Raw genomic sequence first — 25,716 nt, forward strand, 5'->3', positions numbered from 1 at the left:
TGTAGCTTTCCAACCAAGGAGCCTGCTGGATACCTTTAATGAAGCCAAGTTTATCACTTTCAGTATGTTGGTGTTTTGCAGTGTTTGGGTCTGTTTTGTTCCTACTTATCTGAGCACCAATGGTAAACACATGGTAGCTGTGGAGATCTTTTCTATCTTGGCCTGTCATGCAGGCTTACTTGGCTGTATCTTTTTTCCAAAATGTTATATTGTAATTCTGAGGCCTGATCTTAACTCTCAGGGGTATCTTGGATGGAAATATGACTAAGCTACATCTTTTTTTAAAAAATGTGCTTCATATTGGTATCAGTAATAGTGTTGGTAGTATTATAGGGCAACCAAGGGCAGGGGGGTGGACGTCGATGACTGAACAAAACTTGGAGTGCTATTGTCAGAGAGAACACAGGTATTTTAGACATATTAAACAAATGAGTGTTCATAAAGATATGATGTTGAAATGGCTTAAAGCTTCAATTGAAAAGACAAAGAAGTGTCAAAAATGACACAAAGATAACTGTTGTCTGTACTAACCCCCCCCCCCCCAGAAATAACTTAAAAAATTGAAACGAGGAAAAAGTAAAAGCCTCAGAAAAATGCAATGTAATACTATGAGAAATCTTTCAGTAAGGAGATATTCCCATACTTGTTTGGGGCGCATTTCTGTAGACACATTTCTTTTTGTTCCTAGATTAAGCCCTTGGAGAACATGAACCAGTGGAGAGAAATGAACTCAAATTGCTACGGCAGGGATATGGAACTTCTGGCATGGAGGTCAGGTGGTCCCCAGTTCAAGTTCATCTACACACTAATGGGAATTTCCAGGGAGCTTTGATCACACTAACTGTGATTAGTTCAGTTGTTGCAGAATGTCACAACTTGTTCTTTCCTTCAACCTACCCTCTATGCACCCACAATTTTGCCTGGGTTTTTCAGTTGTGGAGGACGGAGCGGCTGGGAGCAGGAAAGATGTCCCACATTGTCCTGGCCCTATGTTGCTTTCCAGAGCAACTGAATCTAACTGTTTTGCTAGAGGAAATCCTGCTGTGTGTTGACCCTTGTCATCTTCTGGTGTATATCCAGTGGATGCTGGTGGTTCTGATTTTAGTGGGCTATGGATCCATTCTGGGTTTCAGGCAGCACCACCCGGAACTCCAAAGGAGCTATCCAAGGTATTGAACCCTATCCCCCAACTTGGCTCAGCACTTTGGATAGCTCCTTTGGAGTTCTGGCTGGCTCTGACTGAAACCTGGAATGGATTTACACTCCCACCAATGTCTGAGCCACCACCCGCCACTGCTTATGCCAGTAGCTGGATGGCTGGGTTAAACTCAACAGCAAGAGGGAGCCCTGTTCTACTAGCAAGGCTACATGCTTCAGAAGCCAATGAGAACAGTACTGCACTGTTTTTGACAGGAGGGGAATAAAATGGCTGAAGGGACAAATTCAGAAGGTGGAGGAGTTGACCCCAGTTCCCATTAATTGTGCCAAAGAATTAATGTGGCACCCCCAACCTTTCCTGGATTTGCTCCCATAGCCATTTTCTACCCTCATCAAAATACCCCCCCCCCCAATTTGGTTCATGACACATTACAGTGATCTATGGAGTGGAAATTAACAGCCCTGCAATTACTGAAACCACTGTGATTGATTCTTGCTTTTGCCAATGCCTTCGGGATTAGCAGAGCTCCCTTGCAAAATCATAGTCATGGTTTTAAATGATTTCTTCAGAATAACAGTTGACCCTTTGCTTCTACATATAAGCCCTATGCAATTCAGGCTGAGGAGGACTGGAGGAAATGCTGTCTGATATTGCCTGGTGAGATTGACTATCTGGGGAGGAACACAGAGTACAGTACTTTTTTTTTTTTTTAACTGTTAGAGCTTTGATTCCAGTATTTTCATACCCAGTAATCAGACAGGCATGCCAGCTAACCTGGAGGATGTGCATGAAATCAACTGGAGAGCAAAGATCTTAATGTTAGGTTGAATGAACCTTGGGTCCTATTGTACAATGTGAAAAAGTTTGACATGGAAACCAAAGTGTAGCAACAGCATCTTTACTTATCACATCAATGCTTTAGATCAAGCTGAAATCTGTCAGGCAGTCAAACACCGGACATTAGTTGTAGCTGGATAAAATACCTGGCTTGCTCCCATAATGAACATAAGTCTTCTTCTGTTGATACTCATAGAATCTGGCACAGTTCGTAGGAGTGTGAACACTACCTGTTCTTCAAGGAATAGCTTTATTGTCTTCCCTGACTATTATATGATGGGGGAACAAATCATTGGAAGCATTTTTTCTATGTATACTGCTGTCCTTGACTTGGCATCCTTTCAGGAATTTCCTGATAATTTCAACATTGCCAGGTTCCGGTAAGAATTTCTTCTTCTATGTTTTATGAAAACCAATGTGATTTTGCCTTCCACTTTTTTGGTGTAAAGAGAAAGAACTTCTCTATAAATGCATAGTGTAAAACTGCATGATAAATAGTTTACTAAACAAGAAAATACTTCCCTATACTTCTCAGTATTAGGTCTTTCTAACAAGAGGATATCTTGTCCTCCAATAGCTTACTTTGGATAAAAGATCACTTGACTCCTTGGTGTGCAAGGATCCCCAGAAAGGGCACATTAAACCCACCCTCTTCCATAGCCTCTATAATTCCAAGAGCCCACCATCAAGTGCAGTCAGCTTTTTATAGGCATGGTGGGGAATTCCGCCACGGATCTCAGTGAGGCCGAATGCCAGCACATTTGGCCCCCTGAAATCCATGGCGGAACGAAGCCCCCCGCCCTGCCCCTCGTGAAATGCGCCCGGAACAGAGCCTACCTTTGTCAGCCGTTCCGCTGCTCCTCGAATGGCGGCCGCGTCTGCAGTGGCCATTCGCGTCTTTCGAATGGCCGTGATAGTCTACGTAAATAATTAAGTAGCCTATCACGGCTAATGCAGGGGCATTTGCCTCCCTGCGGAGGCTGTGATAGGCTATGTAAATATTTATGTAGCCTATCACAGTTAAAAAAGAAAAAGGGAATGCAAATGGCTGCCGCCATAGCCGCCATTTGCATTTCCTTTTTTTTTTGCTGTGATAGGCTACGTAAATATTTACATAGCCTATCACAGCTAAAGCAGGAATGCAAATGGCGTAGGGGATGCCATTTGTGTCCCTGCTTTAGCTGTGATAGACTATGTAAATATTTACATAGCCTATCACGGGCCGGTGTAGGGACGCAAGTGGCGTCTCCTACACAGGACGCCATTGGCGTCCGCAGCAGCCCGACAGCGGCTGGAGGCCCTGCTCCGGGTTGGCCTGGCCGGTGGCTCTGCATCCTGGCCGTGGGGCTGAGCCAGCCAGGCAGGATTCCTGGGGAGGGGAGGAATGGATCACCTCTCCCCCATTGAGGATTCTGGGGGGAGGAACACATCACCTCCCCCCCTTGCGGATCCCAGCAGTGCCAGGTAAGCAGGGTTTCATACACCCCTAGCTTTTTTATTAGAACTGTTTCCCTCTAGTTATATCAATGTGAACTAGTGAGCATATAGATTTACAACTCATAGTAAGGAATTACACCTTCCTGCCCCCTTGCTTGGTTTAAATTACAAACATGTCTAACTCTGTCCCTTTAGATAGACTGGCCTTTCAGGTGGCACCCCTTCACAGTTTTTCTTCTATGGCAGTTGTCCATTCCTAGGGAAGTAGTTCCCCAGACCAAGGAGTGGGTGGGACCCTTCAGGTGCCTCAGAGAGAGATGCTAAAGACAGGCTTTGATATGTCTGAGGTCTTCCTGTAACTGACAACTGGGAATTACCATCTGTCCCAGCAAAGGAAGCCCTGGGTGGTGACTGCATGTGAGGCACTCTGCCAGCATCTGCCTTGGCCCTGAGTGTCTATCTTCCCTTTTGCAAGCAGCTTCCACCACCAGTCTGTCTTCCGATATTTGCTCTTCCCATGACCCTCCTGTTCTTGCTCCTTCGGAGAGCATTATAACAGCAGCTTCATGAGGCCCAGCTGTTGCTGCTGAGGTTTCACTCTCCTACAGCTGTAGCACCTTCCCTTATTGGCTCAAGCCACCCCCAGGCAGGGCTCCCTTTTAACTGTATATTCATCCCCAGATCCCTGCGGTCTCTGCCTGGGTATTCACAGCAAGAGGCGGAGGATGACTTGATCCAGTGCATCCTGGCAGGCTGTTATGCTATGGCTTGGGGGGGATCTAGATTTAGGTTCATGCAACTGGGCAAGTGAAAGAAGATTTCCTGCCACTTCCTCCCATGGCAGCCCCTCTTGTCCCATGGGAAAGCGATATACATACTCAAGGGACCATGCTGAATGGCATATTGGAGAGAAGGTGGGGTGAAAAAGAGGCAGAAGCACTGCCATGAGCACCATTTCGTCCACTGAAGGCAGAATATTCCATGGACAATATGTTCCCAGCCATATGTGGGAATGCTGGATGTCACATTTCATATGCAAAATGAAAATATTTATGTCACTTCTTTTTCTCTAATGATGAGTAGAAGGTTTGTGCTGGAGTCTCACTTCATTTTTCTGAATATAATAGGGAGGGGATCAGAGGAATGGATTAACTAATAGATAGACATACACACAAACACTATCTATCTATCTATCTATCTTTCTATCTATCTAGTGTGTTTATATGTAGTGTGTGTGTGTGCATGTGTGTATATTTATTGATGGAAAAGTGGGGCACAAATTGATAAATGTAGGACCATTTAAAAAAGTAGCCTTTCATTGCACGGACTTGAGGATTCCATCAAAAGTCCAAAGGTTATGCAGTAATAGCCATTAAAATGTGTCTACATTACAGTGAAATTAAAGCTGTATGTTTCCTCATTGTTTTATCTGTCTGTCTAGTTACAATAGAAAATAGATTCTTCCTTTCTCTTTAAGGAAATGCATTTACATTTCAGATGATTTTTTGAAATTATCATTGCAATTGACATTGCAGGGTGCATCCTAAGAACTACCAGCATACATTGGCCTTTGTGTTTGCCATTAATGAGATCAACAAAAACCCTACTCTCTTACCCAACATCACTCTGGGTTTCCGCATAACTGAAAACAGCTGTACAGGAATCCTGACCTATTTGTTGACTCTGCAGTTACTCAGTACACAATGGAGAAATGTGCAGAATTTCAAGTGTGACAGACAGGAGGATCTATTGGCCATTGTTGGGGGGCTTGGCTCTGAAACGTCTATCCAAATAGCAAACACTTTAGGCATCTACAAGGTACCACAGGTAGGAATGTCTGTAAGCTATTGATTTTTTTTTCCTGTACTGAAACACAAGACATTAAATTTACATCTGCTGAATGTCATCCTGTTAACTTTGGCTCAGTGTTCCAGCCAGTCAAGATACTTTGAAACCACACATTTATGAGAGTGTGAGAGGCAAAGGCAGAGAGAAGATAATTGTCTAGCATTATTTTTCTTGATAAATCCATGCTGGCTCCTGTTAATCCAAGCATTATTCTCTAGATGCTCAAGAACTGACTGCTTAATAATCTGTTCTGGAAATGTACCAACACATCTAAAAGGGTGGTCTGCACTTCTTTTCTTCCCCCCCCCCTTTATTAGTATCATAGTGATTTCTACAAGAAATGCCCTAAGCCCGGTGCCAGTTTGTCTGGCAAAAGGGGGGGGGATTGCGGGTGGGTCGGGAGAGAAGGGGTGGCTCTATGCCATTAGGTATCCCCCAGTGTCACCACCAAGCAGAGGAGGGGCCGGCAGAGCCCTCTTAAGCTCTGTGCCCCTCCCAACAGAAGCTCTCTTGCTCCCTCCCACCCTCCCATAAGCAGTGTGGGTTTAGTACCGGTTGCCCTTTGGGGAACCATGTAGAAATTTTTGGCTCACAGTTCAATTGGTCTTCTTCTCTGAGTCTTTTTGCCTACTTCACACTGTTATTGGGGTGGGGTGCGTCCTGTAGGTGAATACGGTCTAATCTCTCCTGGGTCACATTCCCGTTGGCGGCTAGGATGGGCAAAAACAGGAAAGTAGGGATGGTGTGCATGCAGAGGCATCTTATGGTGACAGGTGATGCCTGAGGCCCCCCAAATGGGTTGGGTGGCTCAGTGGGGGGATAACTAAGTGTTGCCTGGGAGACCAACCCTCCTCACTCACCCAGGTGTTGTGCGGCACCGGGTTGGGGGTGACAGGGGAAGGTCTACCTCCCCCAGAAGGGGCAGTTTGGATGGGTGGCGAGATCGATGCCACCCCTCAGGCTTTGTGTGTTTTCACCTGAGAAGTGCCAGCTAGTCGCTGGCACAGTCAGCTGCCTGTCCTAGGTACCCCTTTGCAGATATTTTCAATAAATGTGGCCCAATTTTCAACGCAAGTCTTGTTATCGGACTCTTCTTTGACCCATCTCTGCTTGCAACTGCTCCCCATGGTGTCAGACACAATACTGTTTCGATATCATGCTGATAGGATCAAAAGCTGCCAAGACATCTAGTAGAAGTGGCAGGATTCCACACACACCCAACCTTTAGACTGACCAAAGCAGCTTTTGTGAAATAATAGGCCAGAAACCAGATTGACACTGACACAGATAATATCCAAGATTGATTAGATGTTGAGCAGAGCACAAATGGCTTCTCGAAAGTATCCACTCTGTTTGTAGGTGGGAAAAGTGGGAGGAGCATTTCAGTGAATTTCTCCAAAAGGAGAGTCCATTGTCAAACAGTATCTCAGTTTCTACCTCACCATTAGCAATAACACAGCTGTTTTCTCCCCCGCTCCTCCCCTTCCCCTTCCTGTGCAAGCTGCAACAGCAACTGTATTGGCTGTCCAGCCAGAATTTTGTATCATTTTTAATGGCCTGGACAGAACATTATTCCAAGGTATTCTGGTAATTGTAGCCACTGCACCAAAATGGTGGAGAAGATTTTGAGAAGATTCTGCAAAGTGGTCTTTTTTTCCTTTTTTTTATGGTTGTGAGGAATATATATGTATATGTATATACCTCTGAGAAAATTTGGCTCCGACGTACACCAGACTTATTATTGCCTTATCATTCATTTGTTGGGTTCTTCTTAGTAATATGTCATCATGTTCACCATACCTTCATTCCTTATGACTCTGAGCAGATATTCTAATCCATACGACAGCTGTATATCTTGTGTTGAAATTGACAGAACACATTAGTCACCACATTCCTAAGACTCTCTTATATTTTTAGAATGTATAGTTTTTTCCCCCCTGTACTGAAACACAAGACTTTATATTTACCTCTGCTGAATTTCATCCTATTAACTGAGGGTCAGTGTTCCAGCCAATCAAGATACTTTGAGTCTTGATATTGTTTTCGGATTTCTATGTCTCTCAGCTATGAGCCATTGGCAAATTTGATATTAGCCCCTTTACACATCACCTAATTCATTTCTAAAAATATTGAACAGCACAGGGCCTAGGAACAAGCCCTCCAGCACTCCATTTGAAAACTCCCTCCAGGCCGAATGATTAACTAGCATTCACTATGGATGGTTTTTCAACAAGCAGTAGATTCTCCTAGAGAAGTGTCCAGACTCCATTTTACCACTATATCAAGAAGCATATGAAATAAATGCTTAGCTGGAATCAAGGTATAATATGTCCGCACTCTACAAAACTAGGAACACTCTTAATGGAAGTGAGGGAGGTTGAGAGGGGCAGGGGAAGGGAGAGAGATGAGACATGACTGGCATGAATTGGTAAAATGCTTTGCTGAAATCAACTTAGAAGATACTATATGTATATGTTACTCAGGGCATTCCCATAATCTTCCAGAGAAGTAACTCGCTGTCTCTCTCTCTCTGTCTCTCTCTCTCTCTCTCTCTGACTCTCTGTCTCTCTCTCACACACACACGCACATGTGTGTGTCTGTGTGACATTGTGCATGTGCATGTGCACGTGCACACATGTTCCCATGTGAAATAGTGCGCTTGTGTGCGGGACAGCACACATATACAAGAGTGTGTGTGGCAAAGGCAGAGAGAAGATAATTGTCTAGCATCATTTTTCTTGATAAATCCATGCTGGCTCCTGTTAATCCAAGCATTATTCTCTAGATGCTCAAGAACTGACTGCTTAATAATCTATTCTGGAAATGTACCAACACATCTAAAATGATGTAGGGTGGTCTGTATTTCTTTGCCTCCCCCCCCCCTTTATTAGTATCATACTGATTTCTACAAGAACCTTTAGACTGACCAAAGCAGCATTTGTGAAATAATAGGCCAGAAACCAGATTGACACTGATACAGATAATATGCAAGATGGATTAGATGTTGAGCAGAGCACAAATGGCTTCTCGAAATTGTCCACTCCACATAGGTGGAGAAAGTGGGAGGAGCATTTCACTGAATTTCTACAAAAGGAGACTCAAGTGTTGAACAGTATCTCAGTTTCTACCTTACCATTAGCAATAGCAGAAACACAGCTGTTTCCCCCACCCCTTCCCCTGCAAGCTGCAACAGCAACTGTATTGGCAGTCCAGCCATAATTTTGTATCGTTTCTAATGGCCTGGACAGAACATTATTCCAATACATTCTGGTAATTGTAGCCACTGAACCAAAATGGTGGAGAAGATTTGGAGAATATTCTGCAAAGTGGTCTTTGTTTTCTTTTTTTAGGGTTGTGATGAATGTATGTATGTATGTATGTATTCATCTCTGAGAAAATTTGGCTCAGACGTATACCAGACTTATTATCGTCTTATAAGTTATCATACATTTGTTGGATTGTTCTTAGCAGTATGTCATCATGTTCACCATACCTTCATTCCTCATGACCCTGAGCAGATATTCTAATCCATGCGATAGCTGTATATGTAGTGTTGAAATTGACAGAACACATTAGTCACCACAATCCTAAGACTCTCTTATATTTTTAGAATGTATAGTAAAGTTTGTCAGGATGTGGAGCACTCTTTCTCAAAAAGGTTGCAGATAAGAACCTGAAAGTGATTTCTCAGACATTTCATGTGTTCCTCTAGCTCAGTCATGGTTCATTTGACCCTGTGCTAAGTGATAAAATGCAGTTCCCTTTCTTCTATCGGATGGTCCCAAATGAATCATTACAATACAGTGGAATAATCCAGTTACTCCTTCATTTCACGTGGAAGTGGATAGGCCTGGTTGCACCTGATGATGATGGTGGAGAAAGGTTTGTGCAGAATCTGTTGGCGTTGCTCCCTGAGTATGGAATTTGTACTGCATTTACTCAAAGGATTTTGGCGACATTCACTGCCACAACAACAGAAATCCAGACGGAATTGGGAAAGATGGAGAATACCTTCTCTCAAAGCAGTGCCAATGTGGTTGTTGTGTGTGGAGATTCCCAGGCTCTACTTGTGCTGACAATATGGATGGACTGTAACTACCAATATAAAGCAATGGCTCTTATAGGGAAAGTTTGGATTATGACCGCGCAGTGGGACTTTAGTGCGATAGATTCTCGGGGACTCTGGTTTCTAACTACTTTTCATGGTGCTTTGTCTTTCACAATTCACACAAATGATGTCCCAGGATTCCAGGACTTCCTTCACTCCTTGAATCCTCTAACTGCCAATGGTGACATCTTCATGCAGGATTTCTGCAAGTATGCATTCAACCCTGGGTATCAAAATCCTCATCTGAGCTATGTCAGTGGTCAAATAAAATGTACAGGAGAGGAAAAAATGGAGTCCTTGCCAGGGGCAGTGTTTGAAATGATCATGACTGGCCAGAGCTATAGTGCCTACAATTCTGTTCATGCTGTGGCACGGGCTTTCCACAAAATACATTCTTCTAATTCCAAAGACAGACAGTTGGGGAAGGGAGACAGGCTGAAGTTCCGAATCATGCAACAATGGCAGGTAATTCCTCGAATGGTACACATTGTTGATGTTGTTGTTGTTGTTTATTAAAGAGATAGCCAATGGTTATGATCAATTACCCCGATAGAACCTCTTAAAGAAAATATTCCCAGGGCAGTAGTTGTGGCACTCTATTCTAGCCAAAAACAAAATATGTCTCATACTACCTGAAAGACTAAGGCTAGATCTACAGTACTGCTTTATAGCAGCACTGAAGTGCAGTGATAACTGTTGGGGCTCGTAACACATTCAATATACCACTTTTGAAGTGTTATTTCCTGCTTTTTATTCCACCATATCCAATATACCACAACAAATGTCATTGTGTGTCCTGTGCGGTATGAATGTGCAAGAAGGATATACTGTTACAATGAAGGGATCATAATGATATGGCACAAGGTGTAGATCTAGCCTAAGAAGTTTATTAAAATTAAATGCACTGGTTTTTAAGATGCTACAAGACTCCCCCCCCCCCAACAACAGCAATGAACTGACTTCAAGCAAATGACATTATTCTTAATCACTGCGTTGCTCTCTTACTTCTGTTTGCTCAGGGAACAGAACTGGACATGTTTCCTTTGTATTTGCTTTTCACACATGGCAAGTTAACATGTCAAAAAAAAAAAAAGAAATAAATGTGTTCATCACATGGCACCAAGTTTCCCCTCTCTAACATACATCAACTGACTATCTTATCTAAGACTCCCCACCACAGACATATACAGATACCGTTACTGAGCTGACTAATTTCACTCCTACTCTGAAGTAAATTTGGAGACGTTTGCTTTCCATGTGCCATTCAGCCATGCACATACTCTACTTGAGGAACACAAGAATTCAGCATGGTCAGATTAATGGAACTGGTATGGGGGTATAAAGAGCTTTACATGAAATGATTGCATTAGATGTGATTTCTCTTGGACATCTCTGATTCTTGGATTGTTATGAGGTCCTGATGCTTGTCCTCCCCCCACCTGTGCACTCCATTCCCAGCCCTCCCAAATTCTCCAAGGATCAAACTGCATGTTATTTTAAAGAGGTAGCTAATTGTTGCTTTTACTTAAAAGTAAGCTTATGGGATTCATATGGATCAGGACCCTAGACCAGTGTCTAGGAGGCTTGAAGTCTGTGTCCTATGTCTACAATACACAGTACAACTGAATGCCTTTTCAGCAATGGCAGCATGGGGTCATGATCTAGACTGTGTCCGCTGCACGGGAGAGCGGGGTGGGGGATTAAAGTCTCCGTATCCTTCCATGCTAGGGTTCTAATCCATGTAGTAACATGTAGTCTCACCTTGGGATAGGCTTTGCACTTTGAAGCCCTCTGTAACAGAATTTCTTCGAAACCCTGGCAGTATTTGGAAGCCTGGAGCAGGCAGGGGAAGGCAGCCAGGACATGGAACAGAGGCAGGTGGGCCAACTTACCACCTCATTGGCCCTTTCTGGGACTGTGTTGCTGCCAGTGAGAAGCCACCCCTTGCTGGAGCTGAAGAGGGAAAGAAAAAACTCCCCTGCGCGAATTACCGCTGATCCGAGCTAGCTGGGCCCAAGCACCCTTGGAAGACTCTTATCTGTTCAGCTCTGACATGGGGCAGCAGCGTCCTGGTGGCAACGCCAAAGGCAGGTCACCCCTTTGGGGGGAGATGCTTCAGGGAAGATGCAAGGGCAAGCCCCCCCCCCCAACACTGGTTCTTGTGGCTTCTATGTGTGCGGGTTGGTTGTTGTTCTTTTGGTTTGTTTTTGTCCTTGTTTTGCTTAGGATCCTATTATCTGCCTGGGTGAGATGATATATGGCCATGTTGGGGTACTTGAAGGGGCCCCAATTACTGTGGTTATGGGTCAAGAGAGACATGGCTTTAGGAGGAGGGCTAGCCAGGTTAGGAGAACATGGCCCAGACAGAAAACAGCTGGCCATGTTCTTGCTAGGGATGTCAGAGAATTCCACCATGGATCTTGGTGAGGCCGAATGCCAGTGCATTCGGCCCCCGAAATCTGTGGTGGAATGGCCTGCCACCCCCCACCCCCCCGCAGATCCCCCCCGGGATGAGACTTACCTGGGGCGGATCTTCCGGGCAGCGGCGGCTCCAGCGGTGGTGGCGGGCAGTCTTCTGACTGGCTGCCGCCGTAGCCATTTCCAGGCTTATGAAAAAAAAAAAAAGACCTGATAGGCTACGTAAAGATTTATGTAGACTATCATGGCTAGGTTTTTAAAAAAAAGGAAAAAAAGACATGATAGGATACATAAATCTTTACGTAGCCTATCATAGTTGAGGGTGGGTTTAAAAAAAAAAACGCGTACGCAAATGGCGGCGGCTTCGGCCGCCGCCATTTGCATTCCTTCTTTTTATCATCTTAATCTACATAAATATTTATGTAGACTGTGACAGCAAAATTCAAGGGGAACGCAAATAGTGTAGCAGGCAGAAATCCGGCTGGTCCACGGAGCTGCCGTGGAGCACAGCCGGCCTCAGAGAATTCTGGGCGGGAGGAACGGAGCACCTCCCCCCTGGTGAGGATTCCAGGGGGAGGGATGGAACGCCCCCCCCACCATCAACATAGTCCATGAACAGGTAAGTGACTTTTGTACATTTCTAGACAAGAGAGATGGCCTTTTCAGTGGTGGCCCCCCAATTTTGGAATGATTTCCCCAATGAGGCCCACCTGGTGACAACATTGTAGGGATGTACAAAAGTCACTTAGCTTTTCGTGGAATCTTTTGCAGTGGGGGGGAGGCGCTCCATCCCTCCCCCCGGAATCCTCGATGGGGGGGAGGCGATCTGTATCCACCTCATCCACCCCAGGTAAGTGCCATCCCGGGGGGATTCCACGGGGGGGCAGGGGGGCAGGAGGCCATTCCATCATGGATTTCGGGGGGCCGAATGCACTGGCACAAAGTGTTAACACTGGCATCCAGTGTTATGCACTGGCATTCGGCCTTTATACACTGGCTTTCGGCCTCACTGAAATCCGTGGTGGAATTCTCCGCCATCCCTACAACATTGTTATCTTTTCAGCACCAGGTTAAGACCTTTCTCTTCTCCCTGGTATACGACAGCATATGATAAGATTTAATCGATCTTGGAATGTCTTATGGTTATGGCTGTTTGTGTTTGAGATTGTTTGTTTGAAGTTGTTATAGATATATGCTCCTTTTGTGTATATTGTTTTTGTGTGAGTTTTTTTATGTACATGTTTTTTAATCTCTGTATATTGTATTTGTAACATTTTTGATATTTGTAAAACGCCCAGAAAGCTTCAGCTATTGGGCAGTATAGAAATGTTAACAACAACAACAACAACAACAACAACAATAATAATGCTGGCAGCATTCTAGCTTCAAAGTGAAATTGAGTATGCTCTACATAACTTGCTGAGTGTCTCCTTGATGCTGCAGTGTAAGAAATTGTTAACACTTCGTTTAGGGTATCTAATAGCAAAGACCTTAGCTTGCATATGTTATTACAAATTCTCAAATATACTTATGGCTAGCATCACAGTAGGGATGTCAGAGAAATCCGCTGCAGATCGGGTCCACTTACGTCTGCTCAAGGAGGACTGGAGGCGGAACGGCACTTGGCTGCTTCTTCCAGCCAGAGACGTTCGCCTCCTCCCTGTCCCTGCAGATTGCCTTAAAAAAAAAAAAGTCTTAAAAAAAAAAGGTGATCAGGAGGATGTGCCGATAGACTTATACACAATAGAGTCATGAATCTTGCATATAAGTCTATGTGTCCATAGGCTTGTATGCAAGATTCACAGCTCTATTTTGCGTATACGTCTATGGGCACATTCGATCAGCAGGATGTGCCCATAGACTTATATGCAAAATAGAGCCATGGATCTTGTGTATAAACCTATGGAAACATAGACTTATATGCAAGATTCATGACTCTATTTGCGTATAAGTCTATGGGTGCATCCTCCCAATCTCCTTTTTTTTAAAGACTTTTTTAAAAGGCAATCGGCAGGGACAGGGAGGATGAGAATGGCTCTGGCTGGCAGGAGGGAATGTAAGCGCCCCCAAGCCAGCCCCCCCCCCAAATCTGAGCAGGGCGGAACTGCTCTGGAGGATTCTGGGAGGGGGGAAAGATCCCCCCCATGGATTCCCCACCGGAACAAACAGTGGGGAATCCGTACACCCCTACATCACAGTTTGGCTAAGTCTGATGCTGTCTTTTTAAATATAGCTTCATCATGTTTTGAGAACAATCAGGTTTAACAACAGTGCTGGGGATGAGTTTTATTTTCACGAGAACCAAGAGTCTGCGGATGGATATGACATTGTGAATTGCATCAGCTTTCCGAACGGGTCTTTTATTCGGATGAAAGTTGGAAGAATGGACCGCCAAACACAGGAAGGCCAGGAGTTCACCATTAAAAATGACACTATCATATGGAACAGCTGGTTCAACAAGGTGGGTTAATTTAATTCTGCCTTTCTTTTAAAACTCTGTTACTGTTCAAAATCACAAGTCTTTTGACTCAGTAATCTAGCAGACAGGCATGCTTTAGTCTCATAACAGTAGTAGTAGTTGTGATAGTAATAATTGGAGTAGTTGTTATTGAAGCAATGTGCATGTATGAAAATATACCTTGGTAAAGTAGAGGTGGAAATTCAGGAATGATTAGAAAGAACTGAATCCTGTTGCCAACTGTGCCTACAGTCTGTTCTGTGCAAAACACCAAAAACACAATGGTCAGTTACTAAGCTTTGGCTCAGAAAAAGAAAACCAGGCAATTCAGAACTCACAACTCCTGAGAGATATTTCGGATGGCGAGAAATTTCAAAGCATCTTTAACTAAAATAAACAAAATAAAAATCTCCTGTTCATGTTTAGGCGCAGCCTCATTCTGTATGCACTGAGAGCTGCCACTCTGGATACAGCAAGCGACTTCGGGAGGGGAAACAAGTTTGCTGCTATGATTGCACCCCATGCCCAGAAGGCACGATTTCTGAGAAGTCAGGTAAGCAAGACAGGAGCACAACTGGGGTGTTCCCTAGTTCCTTCAAAGTAGGGATGGGTGTCACTGGGAAATCCTGTTCGCTTTTGGCTTGATAGATTCCTGCAATGTCCCCGACTCGGTGCACATTTGCAAGCCAAGAAGGAGGTCAGTTCGAAAAATTCAGGAAATTTTCCACAATTTTTTTTTTTTTAAACATGCATGAGTCATGATTTGTGCAAAATCATGGATATAACTATGGATATCAAGGATCGTGCAAAATTGCGGCTGTAAAGAGCCCAATTTGTGCAAAACTGTGGGTGTAAATGACCTAATAAGATACATTTTAAGGCAACTTCAAATGCATTTTTGAGCCATGAACTGCACTGAAAAGGATAACAGCTGTAATCATTGTAATAATCCATGAAGTTTGAGTTAGGCTGAGGCACTTCAAAATGAAGATCAAATGAAAAATTGTCCCAACACTGTATGGAGCCATTAGATGGAAAGATAAAAGCTCTGTTATCAGCTGGTTGTTGAGGAAAGGGGCCCAGGACTGATTGAATCCATCCCCTTGTTACAAATCCCAAATAACCACTTACATAAGATTTAGTTTTTCTTCTGTTACATTAAAAAAAATGTGCATAGTCGTAATTATTGAATCAGAGATCGGAACTATGAATCCAGCATCTATATAGGTATCCATCCAACACCACATTCAAATTCAACAATCACTGAAGTATGTAGGAATGTTTGAGAAATTCAGCCTTTGGAAATTCCTATGGGGGGGGGGAAAGGCTTAAATTGTTTCTCAAAGCCACCAGATTTTGCAATTCTGTGAATGTTGCAGTGCAGTTCTCATACCAAGGTAAGCATTTCAATATGTATTTTGAAAGAAAATATGGATTTAAAGCATTTTAAATACTAAATTTAAGTACCCAGTTAGAGATGAGTTTAAATAAATAAAGGAATGACAGACTGATGTGAAAATGGAATAAGATAGAATTATAGTTAAAACACCAAGTGGCAGAGATGAGAAATTAGGGGTGTACGAAACCCCCCTTACCTGGCTCTGCCGGGTTCCGCAGGTGGGGGGAGGCACTCCGTCCCTCCCCCCAGAATCCTCGCTGAGGAGGAGGCGCTCCATGCCTCCCCCCAGAATCCTGGCTGGCTGGCTCTGCTCCGCGGCCAAGCTGCGGAGCTGCCAGCCGGCTCCGGCCGCCCACAGCCAGACATCTGGCTGCTGGGCAGCCCTGCAGAGATGCAAATGGTGGCTGTCATAGCTGCCGTCATTTGCTTCACTGTAGTGAGCCGTGATAGGCTATGTAAATATTTACGTAGCTTATCACGGCAGGGGGAATACCCCACTGTACGCAAATGGCGGTAGCCGCCGCCATTTGCGTACGCTGGGGTTCCCCCCCACCTTGATAGGCTACGTAAATACTTATGTAGCCTATCATGGCCTCTGCAGGAACGCAAATGGCATCCCTGCATTAGCTGTGATAGGCTACATAAGTATTTACGTAGCCTATCATGGCTGAAGAAGGAGGAAGCGAATGGCGGCTGCAGGACGGTCGCCATTCTCACAGCAGCGCTGATGGGAGCAGGTAAGTGCTCCGTTTTGTGTGCTTTCCGTGGGGTGGGGGCGGCGGGCACTTCGTCCCATGTGCCTTTCGTGGGTTGGGGGGCGGGGGCTTCATTCCACAATGGTTTTCAGGGGGCCGAATGCACTGGCATTCGGCCTCACCGAGATCCATCACATAATTCTCTGACATCCCTATGAGAAACAGAAAATTTTCCCCATGTCTGGCAGCAGTAGGGTTAGCAATAAATCCTGAAATTTGGAAGTTCAAATTCATGAAAGACCTCACATTAGAAAGGAAAGGGAAAAGAAAAAAAGAAAAAACCAGCAACACAATATTTCAGCTATGAAGTTTATGCTGAATTACACCTACCAAAAAATTACCAAAAAAATTACCAAAAAAAGTGTCATAGAAAACTTCCCATTATTTAGTTATTTTAATGAGTGTGTGTGTGTGTGTGTGTGTGTACATCATATTGTATGTTGTATCATTTTAAATAGTTTGGTAAAAAGGTTCAAAGTAAATATTTCCTTTCGTTTTCTTATTTATTTATTTGTTTGTTTATTTTAAGATGCAGGTCATTGTGACAAATGCCCAGATGATAAGTATTCCAACACAGAACGGGATCAATGCATTTCAAAAGCTATAGACTTCCTCTCTTATACTGAAACGTTGGGGTCAGTTTTAGCTTTTTCTTCCCTTTTCTTGACTTTCCTCACAGCTTTGATATTGGCAACCTTTATTAAGCATCAAGACACTCCAATTGTCAAAGCCAACAACCGGGATCTCACCTACATTCTTCTTCTTTCCCTCCTGCTTTGTTTTCTCTCTTCCTTGCTCTTCATTGGCCAGCCCAGAAGAGTGACCTGCCTTCTCCAGCAAATATGTTTTGGACTCATCTTCTCTATTGCAGTTTCTTCTGTACTTGCCAAAACCATCACAGTGGTTCTGGTTTTCAAGGCCACACAACCAGGAAGCAAGATGAGGAAATGGCTGAGAAAAAGAGTAGCCACCTCCATTGTCCTTTTCTGTTCCCTTGGCCAACTTGCCATCTGTACTGTCTGGTTAGCAACAAATCCTCCCACCCCAAGCTTAGACATGACATCCCAAAGTGTACTGATCATAGTTCAGTGTGACGAAGGATCAGGTCTCATGTTTTATTGTGTCCTCAGGTACATGGGTCTTTTAGCCTCTGTCAGTTTTATGGTAGCTTTCCTGGCAAGGAATCTGCCCGATAGCTTTAATGAAGCCAAATTTATCACTTTCAGCATGCTGGTCTTTTGCAGTGTTTGGGTCTGCTTTGTCCCCACTTACCTGAGCACCAAAGGGAAACACATGGTAGCTGTGGAGATCTTCTGCATCTTGGCCTCTGGCTCAGGGTTACTTGGTTGTATCTTCTTTCCAAAATGTTATATTTTACTTATAAGGCCTGACCTTAATGCTAAAGGGAATCTCAGATAGAAACTAGATTAATTAGGGGATCCTTCCTCATGCCATCAGCACCCCGCTGCCCACAAACACACACACAATCATTAGTCACCCAGAAGTAGGAGTGTATGAATTACTTACCTTGTTCTGATCTGGGGCATCTGTGGGGGGGGAGGTGATCTGTCCCTCCCCCCAGAATCCTCCCCGCCTGGCTCTGCTCTGTGGCGGGCCGGGGAGCCGCCAGCCAGGCCCACCCGCAGCCGGGCTTCCATCTGCTGCCAGGCTGTGGACACAAATGGCGGCCACCATAACATGTTAATGGTTAGCTGTGATAGGCTACATGTATATTTACATAGCCTATCACGGCAAAGAGCAGGGATGCAAATGGCGGCAGCAGACCGGGGCAGCCATTCATGGCCGCAAACCAGGGGCATCGGACGGACTAGATGGCTGACACCAGGTAGGGTCCATCCCGGGACAATTTCGCAAGGTGGCAGGCGGGATTGCTCCATTCTGCCAAGGACTCTGAGGGACTCACTGGAGTACGTGGCAGAATTCTCTAACATCCCTAGCCAGAAGCTGATGAACCAATGGTGCTCTGTCATTTTTCAACATGTATCTCGCACACTGCTGATCTTTCTTTCTTAGCCATATGTCCAGACCACTTCTCAGTTTCACAAATCCTGAAGTGTTTTACAGTGATACATAAAACACTACAAGAGCTTCACAATATTATGGAACCTGAGTATTAGCATTTGACCCCAGGCAGTCAAGTTTGCTCACACACCCAGACGATGGCAAACCAATTAACAAAGGGATTTATACATACATTCTAGACAATTACTGCATTCCCAACAGACATCAAAGCCCATTCCCAAATGCCCTTAAGAGGAGAGCAAAATGTGACTATGAGGCATAGCCCAGGTCCTCTTGTCTCTGTAGGCAGATTAATTCCAACGTTACAACCTCAGAGTCTCGTAGCAACCCCACAATGTGTGTGTGTGTGTATGTGTGTGTATCTCTCTCTGCAGAACAAGAAATCACGACGAACACCTCCTCCACCCCGAACTCCCTTCGACCTCTGGTGTTTCACTTAACTGCACACCTAGTCAGAATGAGCACACCCAGATTAACTCCCAATTAACTCCTGTTAACTCTTTCCAAACGTACAAACTCCATCTATTACAATTACAATATTAGAGATTGTTCCAGGTAGTTCAGTGATAGGGCAATGCAAAAGTTTTTTTAAAAAACATGTTTTGAATTAATGCTTAAACCATTCCAGAATTGAGGCCTGAAATACCACAGAGCAAATATGATCACACAGGTTGGGTGCCACTGCAGAGAAGGCTCATCTTCCTGTTTCCACCACACTGCACTCTGTAGACCATGGCACAGTTACCGGACCTCTCCTAAAGAGCATAGTGGTCCGGAAGGATGATACAGAGGGAATTTTCCTTGTGGTAACCTGGGTGCAAGTTGCATATACCTTTGTTCACTAATGCCAGCACCTTAAAGCTAACTTGGTATCAGACTGGCAGCCGGAGTTGATCTTTAGCACAGCATAATATGTGCATGGTGAGCCATCCCTGCACGCTCTGCATTCTGCTCTAGCTGTAGCCTCTGAACCAGCCCTCATTGCAGCCCTACATAGAATGTGTAACAGTAATCCAATCTTGGGGTTACATATCCCATGGATCACAGTAGCCAGACTATCCTTTTCCAGGAATAGGCACAGTTAGCGTACCAACTAGGGATGGGCGGATTCCCTACCTGTCGTTCCGGCCGGGAATCTGCCATTGGGGGGAGGCGATCTGTTCCTCCCCCCGGAATCCTCTTCGTCCGGCTCCACTCCTTGGCAATTCCACAGAGCCGCTGGACTGCCCCAGAGTGCAAGCGATACAGCCGCCATTGCTGTATTGCTGGCTGAGGAAGATTGGCTGTGGATGCAAATGGCATCCAGTATGGCATTTGCAGCCATAAAGGTCTTAGTTTAATGTAAGTGCAGCCGCAAATGGCTGCATTTAGCTTAAACTAAGGCCTTTATGGCTGCAAATGCCGTACTGGATGCCATTTGCATCCCTGCTTCTTTTTCACGTGATAGGCTACCCAAATATTTGCGTAGCCTATTGCGTGAAAAAACAGGGCCACGAATGGTGTAGTGGACGCTGAATATATGGGTAGCCAATCACATGGAGAAAAAAAAACAGGGACAAAAATGGCTTCCACTACGCCGTTTGAAGCCATAAAGGTCTTAGTTTCAGCGAAATGCAGCCATTTACAGCTGCATTCACCTTAAACTAAGATCTTTATGGCGCAAATGGCATACTGGATGCCACTTGCATCCAGAGACAGTTCCCCCCAGCCAGTGATAAGTCAATGGTGGCCTTATTGCTGTCGCTCTGGATCCAACTGGCAGCTCTGCAGGATCACCTCAAGCAGGATCCGGCCAAAGAAGATTCCGGAGGGAGGTGGAGGCAAGTGCTCCATTCTGCTATGGACTCCAGGGGGCAGAATTCTTTAGAAACCGGATTCATTGGGGTCCGAGGCGGAATTCTCCACCATCCCTAGTACCAACCTAAGCTGGTTATAGGTGCTCTTGGGTGGCTGGTTTTATTGATTATCACTGTTTTTGAGGAACTTTTATCCAATATGCTCATGTTGAGTTTTATTGGATCCAATTTTGTATGAGAGGGTTCCACTTTTGAAGGAAGACTAAAAATAGTATTCAACAAACTGCATGATAAATATTCAATAAAATTATGTATAAATACGTAATCTGAAAAAATGCACAGATGGCTTCTGTTTTTGAATTCCTTTATTGTTGAATATATTTCTTGTATTATTGCACGTTAGTTATTATCCCAGGCTACATAAACTGACTATGTAAAGTAACCTAAGGGGGAACCTATCCATCCCCCTCCCGCCAGCAATGGAAACAGCTGAAAGGGAAAAGTGGCTGGGTAGATTTTTTGAAAAGAGGCTCTGCACATTCTCTGATGTGTTTCCCACTTTTAATCACTCACATGGTTAGTTGTGCATTTGTTTCATGTACCCTCTGCAAAAGTATCCTCTATCCAGCTTCTATCCCTATAGAAAATAGGGAAAGAAATGGGGGGGGGCATTGGCTTTATGGTTCTCTGTTTACCAGTAAATATTGCGGGGGGGGGGGTTCAAGATTGAGATGATAGTGGGGAAAGGGTTAAACACCCACCTCATATTAGTGTCCCAATATGGATTAGGCCGCTTGCACCGACAGTATAGCATTTTAAAATAATGTCTGCTTTGGCCCAGCTTCCCTGGCTTATGCTGTTGCTAGGCAAGCCAAGTTCCTGTGGAGATTGTGCCACAACAAACCTTATCACCAGCCACAAGCTAAAATAGACTGAAAGTTTGTGTTTTTAATAAAAGGTTCAAACACATTGCATTATAATTTGGCCAAAGTGCATACTGGATGTTCCGCTTGACCTAACGCATGGACACACACACAGAACACATAGTAGAAAACATGCGGTAGAAACGGAGAAATCAGCCAACAATGTCCAATCCCAGCATGGTCCCCTGCAGGAGAGGGGAACAGTTTCAACTCTGGGGGATGGATTGCCTTCTAGCTCGAGCCTGGGGTTCAGATGATGTCATAAGTGTCCCAGTCTCCATGCAGAGAGAAGTAGGGATGTCAGAGAATTTCTCCACGAATCTCGGGGAGGCCGAATGTCAGCGCATTCAGCCCCCCGAAATTGGTGGAGAAACGGTCTGCCTCGCCCGCCCCCCCGGGACGGGACTTACCTTATGCGAATGTCCCTGGCGGCGGCAGCTCCGGCGGCGGCCGGTCTTCCGACCGGCTGCCACTGCCGCCATTTCCAAGTTGAAAACAAAAACAAAAACAAACGTGATAGGCTACATAAAGATTTACGTAGCCTATCACGGCTAGATTTTTTTAAAAAACACCGTGATAGGCTATGTAAATCTTTACATAGCCTATCAAGGCTGAGTGAAAACAAAAAACAAAAAACCGCGCGTACGCAAATGGCGGCGCCCATGGGTGCCGCCATTTGCGTTCCTTATTTTGGTACGTCTAGTCTACGTAAACATTTACGTAGACTACGGCGAAAATAAGGGGAACGCAAATAGCGTTCCCCTTATTTTCTCCGTAGTCTACGTAAATGTTTACGTAGACTACACATGCCAAAATAAGGAACGCAAATGGCGGCACCCATGGGCGCTGCCATTTGCGTACGCGCGGTTTTTTTTTTCCACTCAGCCATGATAGGCTACGTAAACATTTATGTAGCCTATCATGGCTGACTGCAGGGACGCAAATGGCGGCGGCTACGGCCGCCGTCATTTGCGTCCCAGCAGGACAAGATTCGCAGCGGGAGGGACGGGGTGCCTCCCTCCCGGCCAGAATCTTGGGGGGGAGGGACGGAGCGCCTCCCCCCTGGCCAGAATTTCAGGGGGGAGGGACGGGGCACCTCCCCCCCAGCCAGAATTTTAGGGGGAGGGACGGAGCACCTCCCCCCCACCGCGAATCAACTTTTGGGATCAGGTAAGGGACTTTCATACATCCCAAGCGAGGTGTGTGGAACAATAGTTTGTTCAAACTTTGTCTAGGGTATTCTTCAGAGCTGAAGTCCTGTTCCTGCTTTTCTCTGCACAGAAAAATGGCAGTCCTTTTCAGCAGAAATGACCTAGAGCCAATCAGTCTAGCCTCTAAGATATGTCCTTAGGAAGGGGGAAAAAAAAACTTTTTGGAACATATCGGGTCCTTTAAACTCACAAACTTTTGATGATGTCTTCCTCCTTTGCCCTTTTTTGTACATAGTGCAACCTCATTGGTAAGAGAGGGAGCAGTAGAGACCACCTCCCCAGGAAGGCTGTGAGTGCTGCTGCCTGGATGGGCTGCCTTAGGTCCTGACATTGCCAGAACCCCAACCTCCTACCCCACCCCTCATGCATGTCTTAGTTCCATCTCATTTGGACCACTGTAATGTACTCTACATGGGGTTGCCTCTGAAAACATTGGCTGCTCCAGAATGCTGTGGCCAAAATGGTGACCAGGGCTGGTTACAGGGAACACATGACTCCCTTGTTACAACAATTTCACTGGCTACGGGTTTGTTTCTGGGCACAATTCAAGGTGCTGGTCATGACATACAAAGCTGTATAAGACCAGGGCTGGTTCAAGGGAACACATGACTCCCTTGTTACAACAATTTCACTGGCTACGGGTTTGTTTCTGGGCACAATTCAAAGTACTGGTCATGACATACAAATAGGGATGTACGAAAGTCACTTACCTTTTCGCGGAATTGATTCACAGTGGGGGGGAGGCGCTCCATCCCTCCCCCGGAATCCTTGACAGGGGGGCGATCCGATCGTCCCCCCTAGAATCCTGCCTGGCGTTCCTTTCCCCCCCCCTGCCATAACAGACTATGTAAATATTTATGTAGGCTAAAACAGCGGGGGGGAAGGGAACTCAAATGGCGCCCATTATGCTATTTGCGTTCCCTTTTTTTTGCCGTAATAGCCTAGATAAATATTTACATAAGATAAAACGGCGAGAAATAGGGAATGCAAATGGTGGCCGCCGTAGCCACTGCCATTTGCGTACGCTGTGTTGTTTTTGTTTTGCCCAGCCATGATAGGCTACGTGAATATTTACATAGCCTATCACAGTTGCAAGGACGCAAATGGTGGCCACAGTAGCCCGGCCGCGGACGGCCAGGAGACCAGCTGCTGCCACCAGAGCCGCCGCCGCATCCGCCGCCTCATCCGCCCCAGGTAAGTTCCGTCTTGGGGAAATTCTGCGGGGGGGGGCAGGAGGCCGTACTGCCATGGATTCCGGAGGGCAGAATTCTCACTGGAATCCGTGACCGAATTCTCTGCCATCCCTACATACAAAGCTGTATAAGACTTAGGTGCTGGCTACCTGAAAGAGTACAATTTCCCATCCAAGCCTGAGTGGGTTTTAATGTTTTTGTGGAGGGGAATTTTCTCTTTCTCATTGTTATCGGAGGCATGTTTGGTGGGGACATAAGTGTAGCGATGTCAGAGAATTCCGCCACGGATCTCGGTGAGGCCGAATGCTAGTGCATTTGGCCCCCCAAAATCCATGGCAGAATGGCCTGCCACCCCCCTGACCCCCACGGATCCCTCCCGGGATGAGACATAACTGGGGCAGATGTTATGGATGGCAGCGGCTCCAGCGGCTGCTTCAGCAGTGGCAGCTGGTCTTCCGAAGAGCTGCCAACGCCGCCATTTGCAGTCTCGTGTTTTCTTTTTTTTTTACATAGATGTGATAGTTTACGTAAAGACTTACGTAGCCTATCACGTCTGGGTAAAAAAAAAAAAAAATGCCAACGCAAAGGGCGGCATCTACTGCCACTGCCATCTGCGTTCCTTATTTTTGGCCGTCTTAGTCTATGTAAATATTTACGGTGGAACAGGTAAGTGATTCATACATCCCTATATGTAGGGATGTACAAAAGTCACTTACCTTTAACAAAATTTGATTTGCAGTGGGGGGGAGGCACTCCGTCCCTCCCTCCCAAAATTCTGGCCAGGGGGGGAGGCGCTCCGTCCCTCCACCCCTGAATCCTGGCTGGCCGAATCCTGGCTGGCCGAATCCTGGCTGGCTGGGCCGCAAATGGCGGCGGCCGTAGCCGCCGCCATTTGCGTCCCTGCAGTCAGCCATGATAGGCTAAGTAAATGTTTATGTAGCCTATCACGGCTGAGTAAAAAAAAAAAACCGCGCATACACAAATGGCGGCGCCCATGGGCGCTGCCATTTGCGTTCCTTATTTTGGCACGTCTAGTCTACGTAAACATTTACGTAGACTACAGCGAAAATAAGGGGAATGCAAATAGCGTAGACGCTATGCTATTTGTGTTCCCCTTATTTTCGCCGTAGTCTACGTAAATGTTTACGTAGACTAGACGTACCAAAATAAGGAACACAAATGGCTGCACCCATGGGGTCCGCCATTTGCATATGCAAGGTTTTTTGTTTTTTGTTTTACTCAGCCGTGATAGGCTACATAAAGATTTACGTAGCCTATCACGTGTTTTTTTTTACTGGAAATGGTGGTGGCAGCCAGTCGGAAGACCACTCTATCTCCAACAGTATCTTTAAACCCTGCCTATACTTACCTTTCCTTTCATGCTACCCTCCACACCTTTCTACCTTCCACCTTTGCCTTGACAATTCCTCCCTTCTTTTCCCTTCTACTATTTCCTTTCTTCATTTGTTTTGGTAGGGAATATTAGATTGTTCAGAATGAAAAGAAGTTCTGACATGAATTTGAAAAAAAAAAAAATACAAGCCTCTCTTTCTTTATGTTCTAAAAGCATGTCCAATATATGCCAGTCAAAATTAACAACATTCATGATGTACATTCTCGTTCAGATGTGAATTCAGATAAATGTCCAAGTGATGCCAATGGTTACAAATTGTGCAAGAGATCCTCATCAGTGATACTGATTCCAAAATGTAATGAGTGTGTGTGTGTGGGATACCCATTCCTGCTTATTTGTCGTTATGCATTTTGAGTTGGAACAATTCATTTGTCCTGTTCAAGCGCTCTAATCCCCCCCCCCATTGGAATTGTTTCTGGAGGAGAAGACCATCAAAGACTATTAGTCCTGATGGCTCTATGCCACCCCTAGTATCAGAGGCAATATGCCTATGTACACCAGTTGCTGGCGAACATGGGTGGGAGTGTGCTGTTGCGCTCATGCCCTGCTTGTGGGTTCCTGGTCAACAGCTCTGGCACTCTGCTGCCCTCCACTTAACTCTCCACAGGTTGAACGGTGAATGTCTGCTGCAGTTGGGAGCCTGCTGTAACCTCGAAGGCTCACTATATGATTCAGAAGCCCAAGTTTACACAGGGAGCCTATAAGGGTAGAACATTC

At 45.2% G+C, this 25,716-nt stretch overlaps 1 protein-coding gene across 1 annotated transcript; it reads left to right on the forward strand.

Annotated features, from left to right (window-relative positions):
* The first annotated feature begins 362 nt into the window (after positions 1 to 362).
* Positions 363 to 25,703, forward strand: LOC146341438 (vomeronasal type-2 receptor 26-like). Its single transcript, XM_084807447.1, has 9 exons — positions 363 to 406; positions 4,969 to 5,260; positions 8,994 to 9,854; positions 14,041 to 14,268; positions 14,692 to 14,818; positions 16,949 to 17,834; positions 21,291 to 21,318; positions 22,357 to 22,380; positions 25,569 to 25,703. The coding sequence occupies exons 1-9, from the start codon at positions 363 to 365 to the stop codon at positions 25,701 to 25,703; spliced, it is 2,625 nt and encodes an 874-aa protein (XP_084663573.1).
* The last annotated feature ends 13 nt before the right edge of the window (positions 25,704 to 25,716 follow it).

Source organism: Heloderma suspectum, chromosome 6 (genome assembly GCF_057233095.1).
Source record: "Heloderma suspectum isolate Gila_16-S chromosome 6, 16-S_ref, whole genome shotgun sequence".
Taxonomy (NCBI): Eukaryota; Metazoa; Chordata; class Lepidosauria; order Squamata; family Helodermatidae; genus Heloderma; species Heloderma suspectum.

What these genes read in the sequence shown, in the direction of transcription:
- LOC146341438 (XM_084807447.1), top strand. Translation starts at nt 363, where the DNA reads ATGACTGAACAAAACTTGGAGTGCTATTGTCAGAGAGAACACAG. An exon ending in GCATCTACAAGGTACCACAG is followed by an intron (nt 5,261 to 8,993) that starts GTAGGAATGTCT and finishes GTGTTCCTCTAG; the next exon opens with CTCAGTCATGGTTCATTTGA. An exon ending in CACATAGTAGAAAACATGCG is followed by an intron (nt 21,319 to 22,356) that starts GTAGAAACGGAG and finishes GGATCAGGTAAG; the next exon opens with GGACTTTCATACATCCCAAG.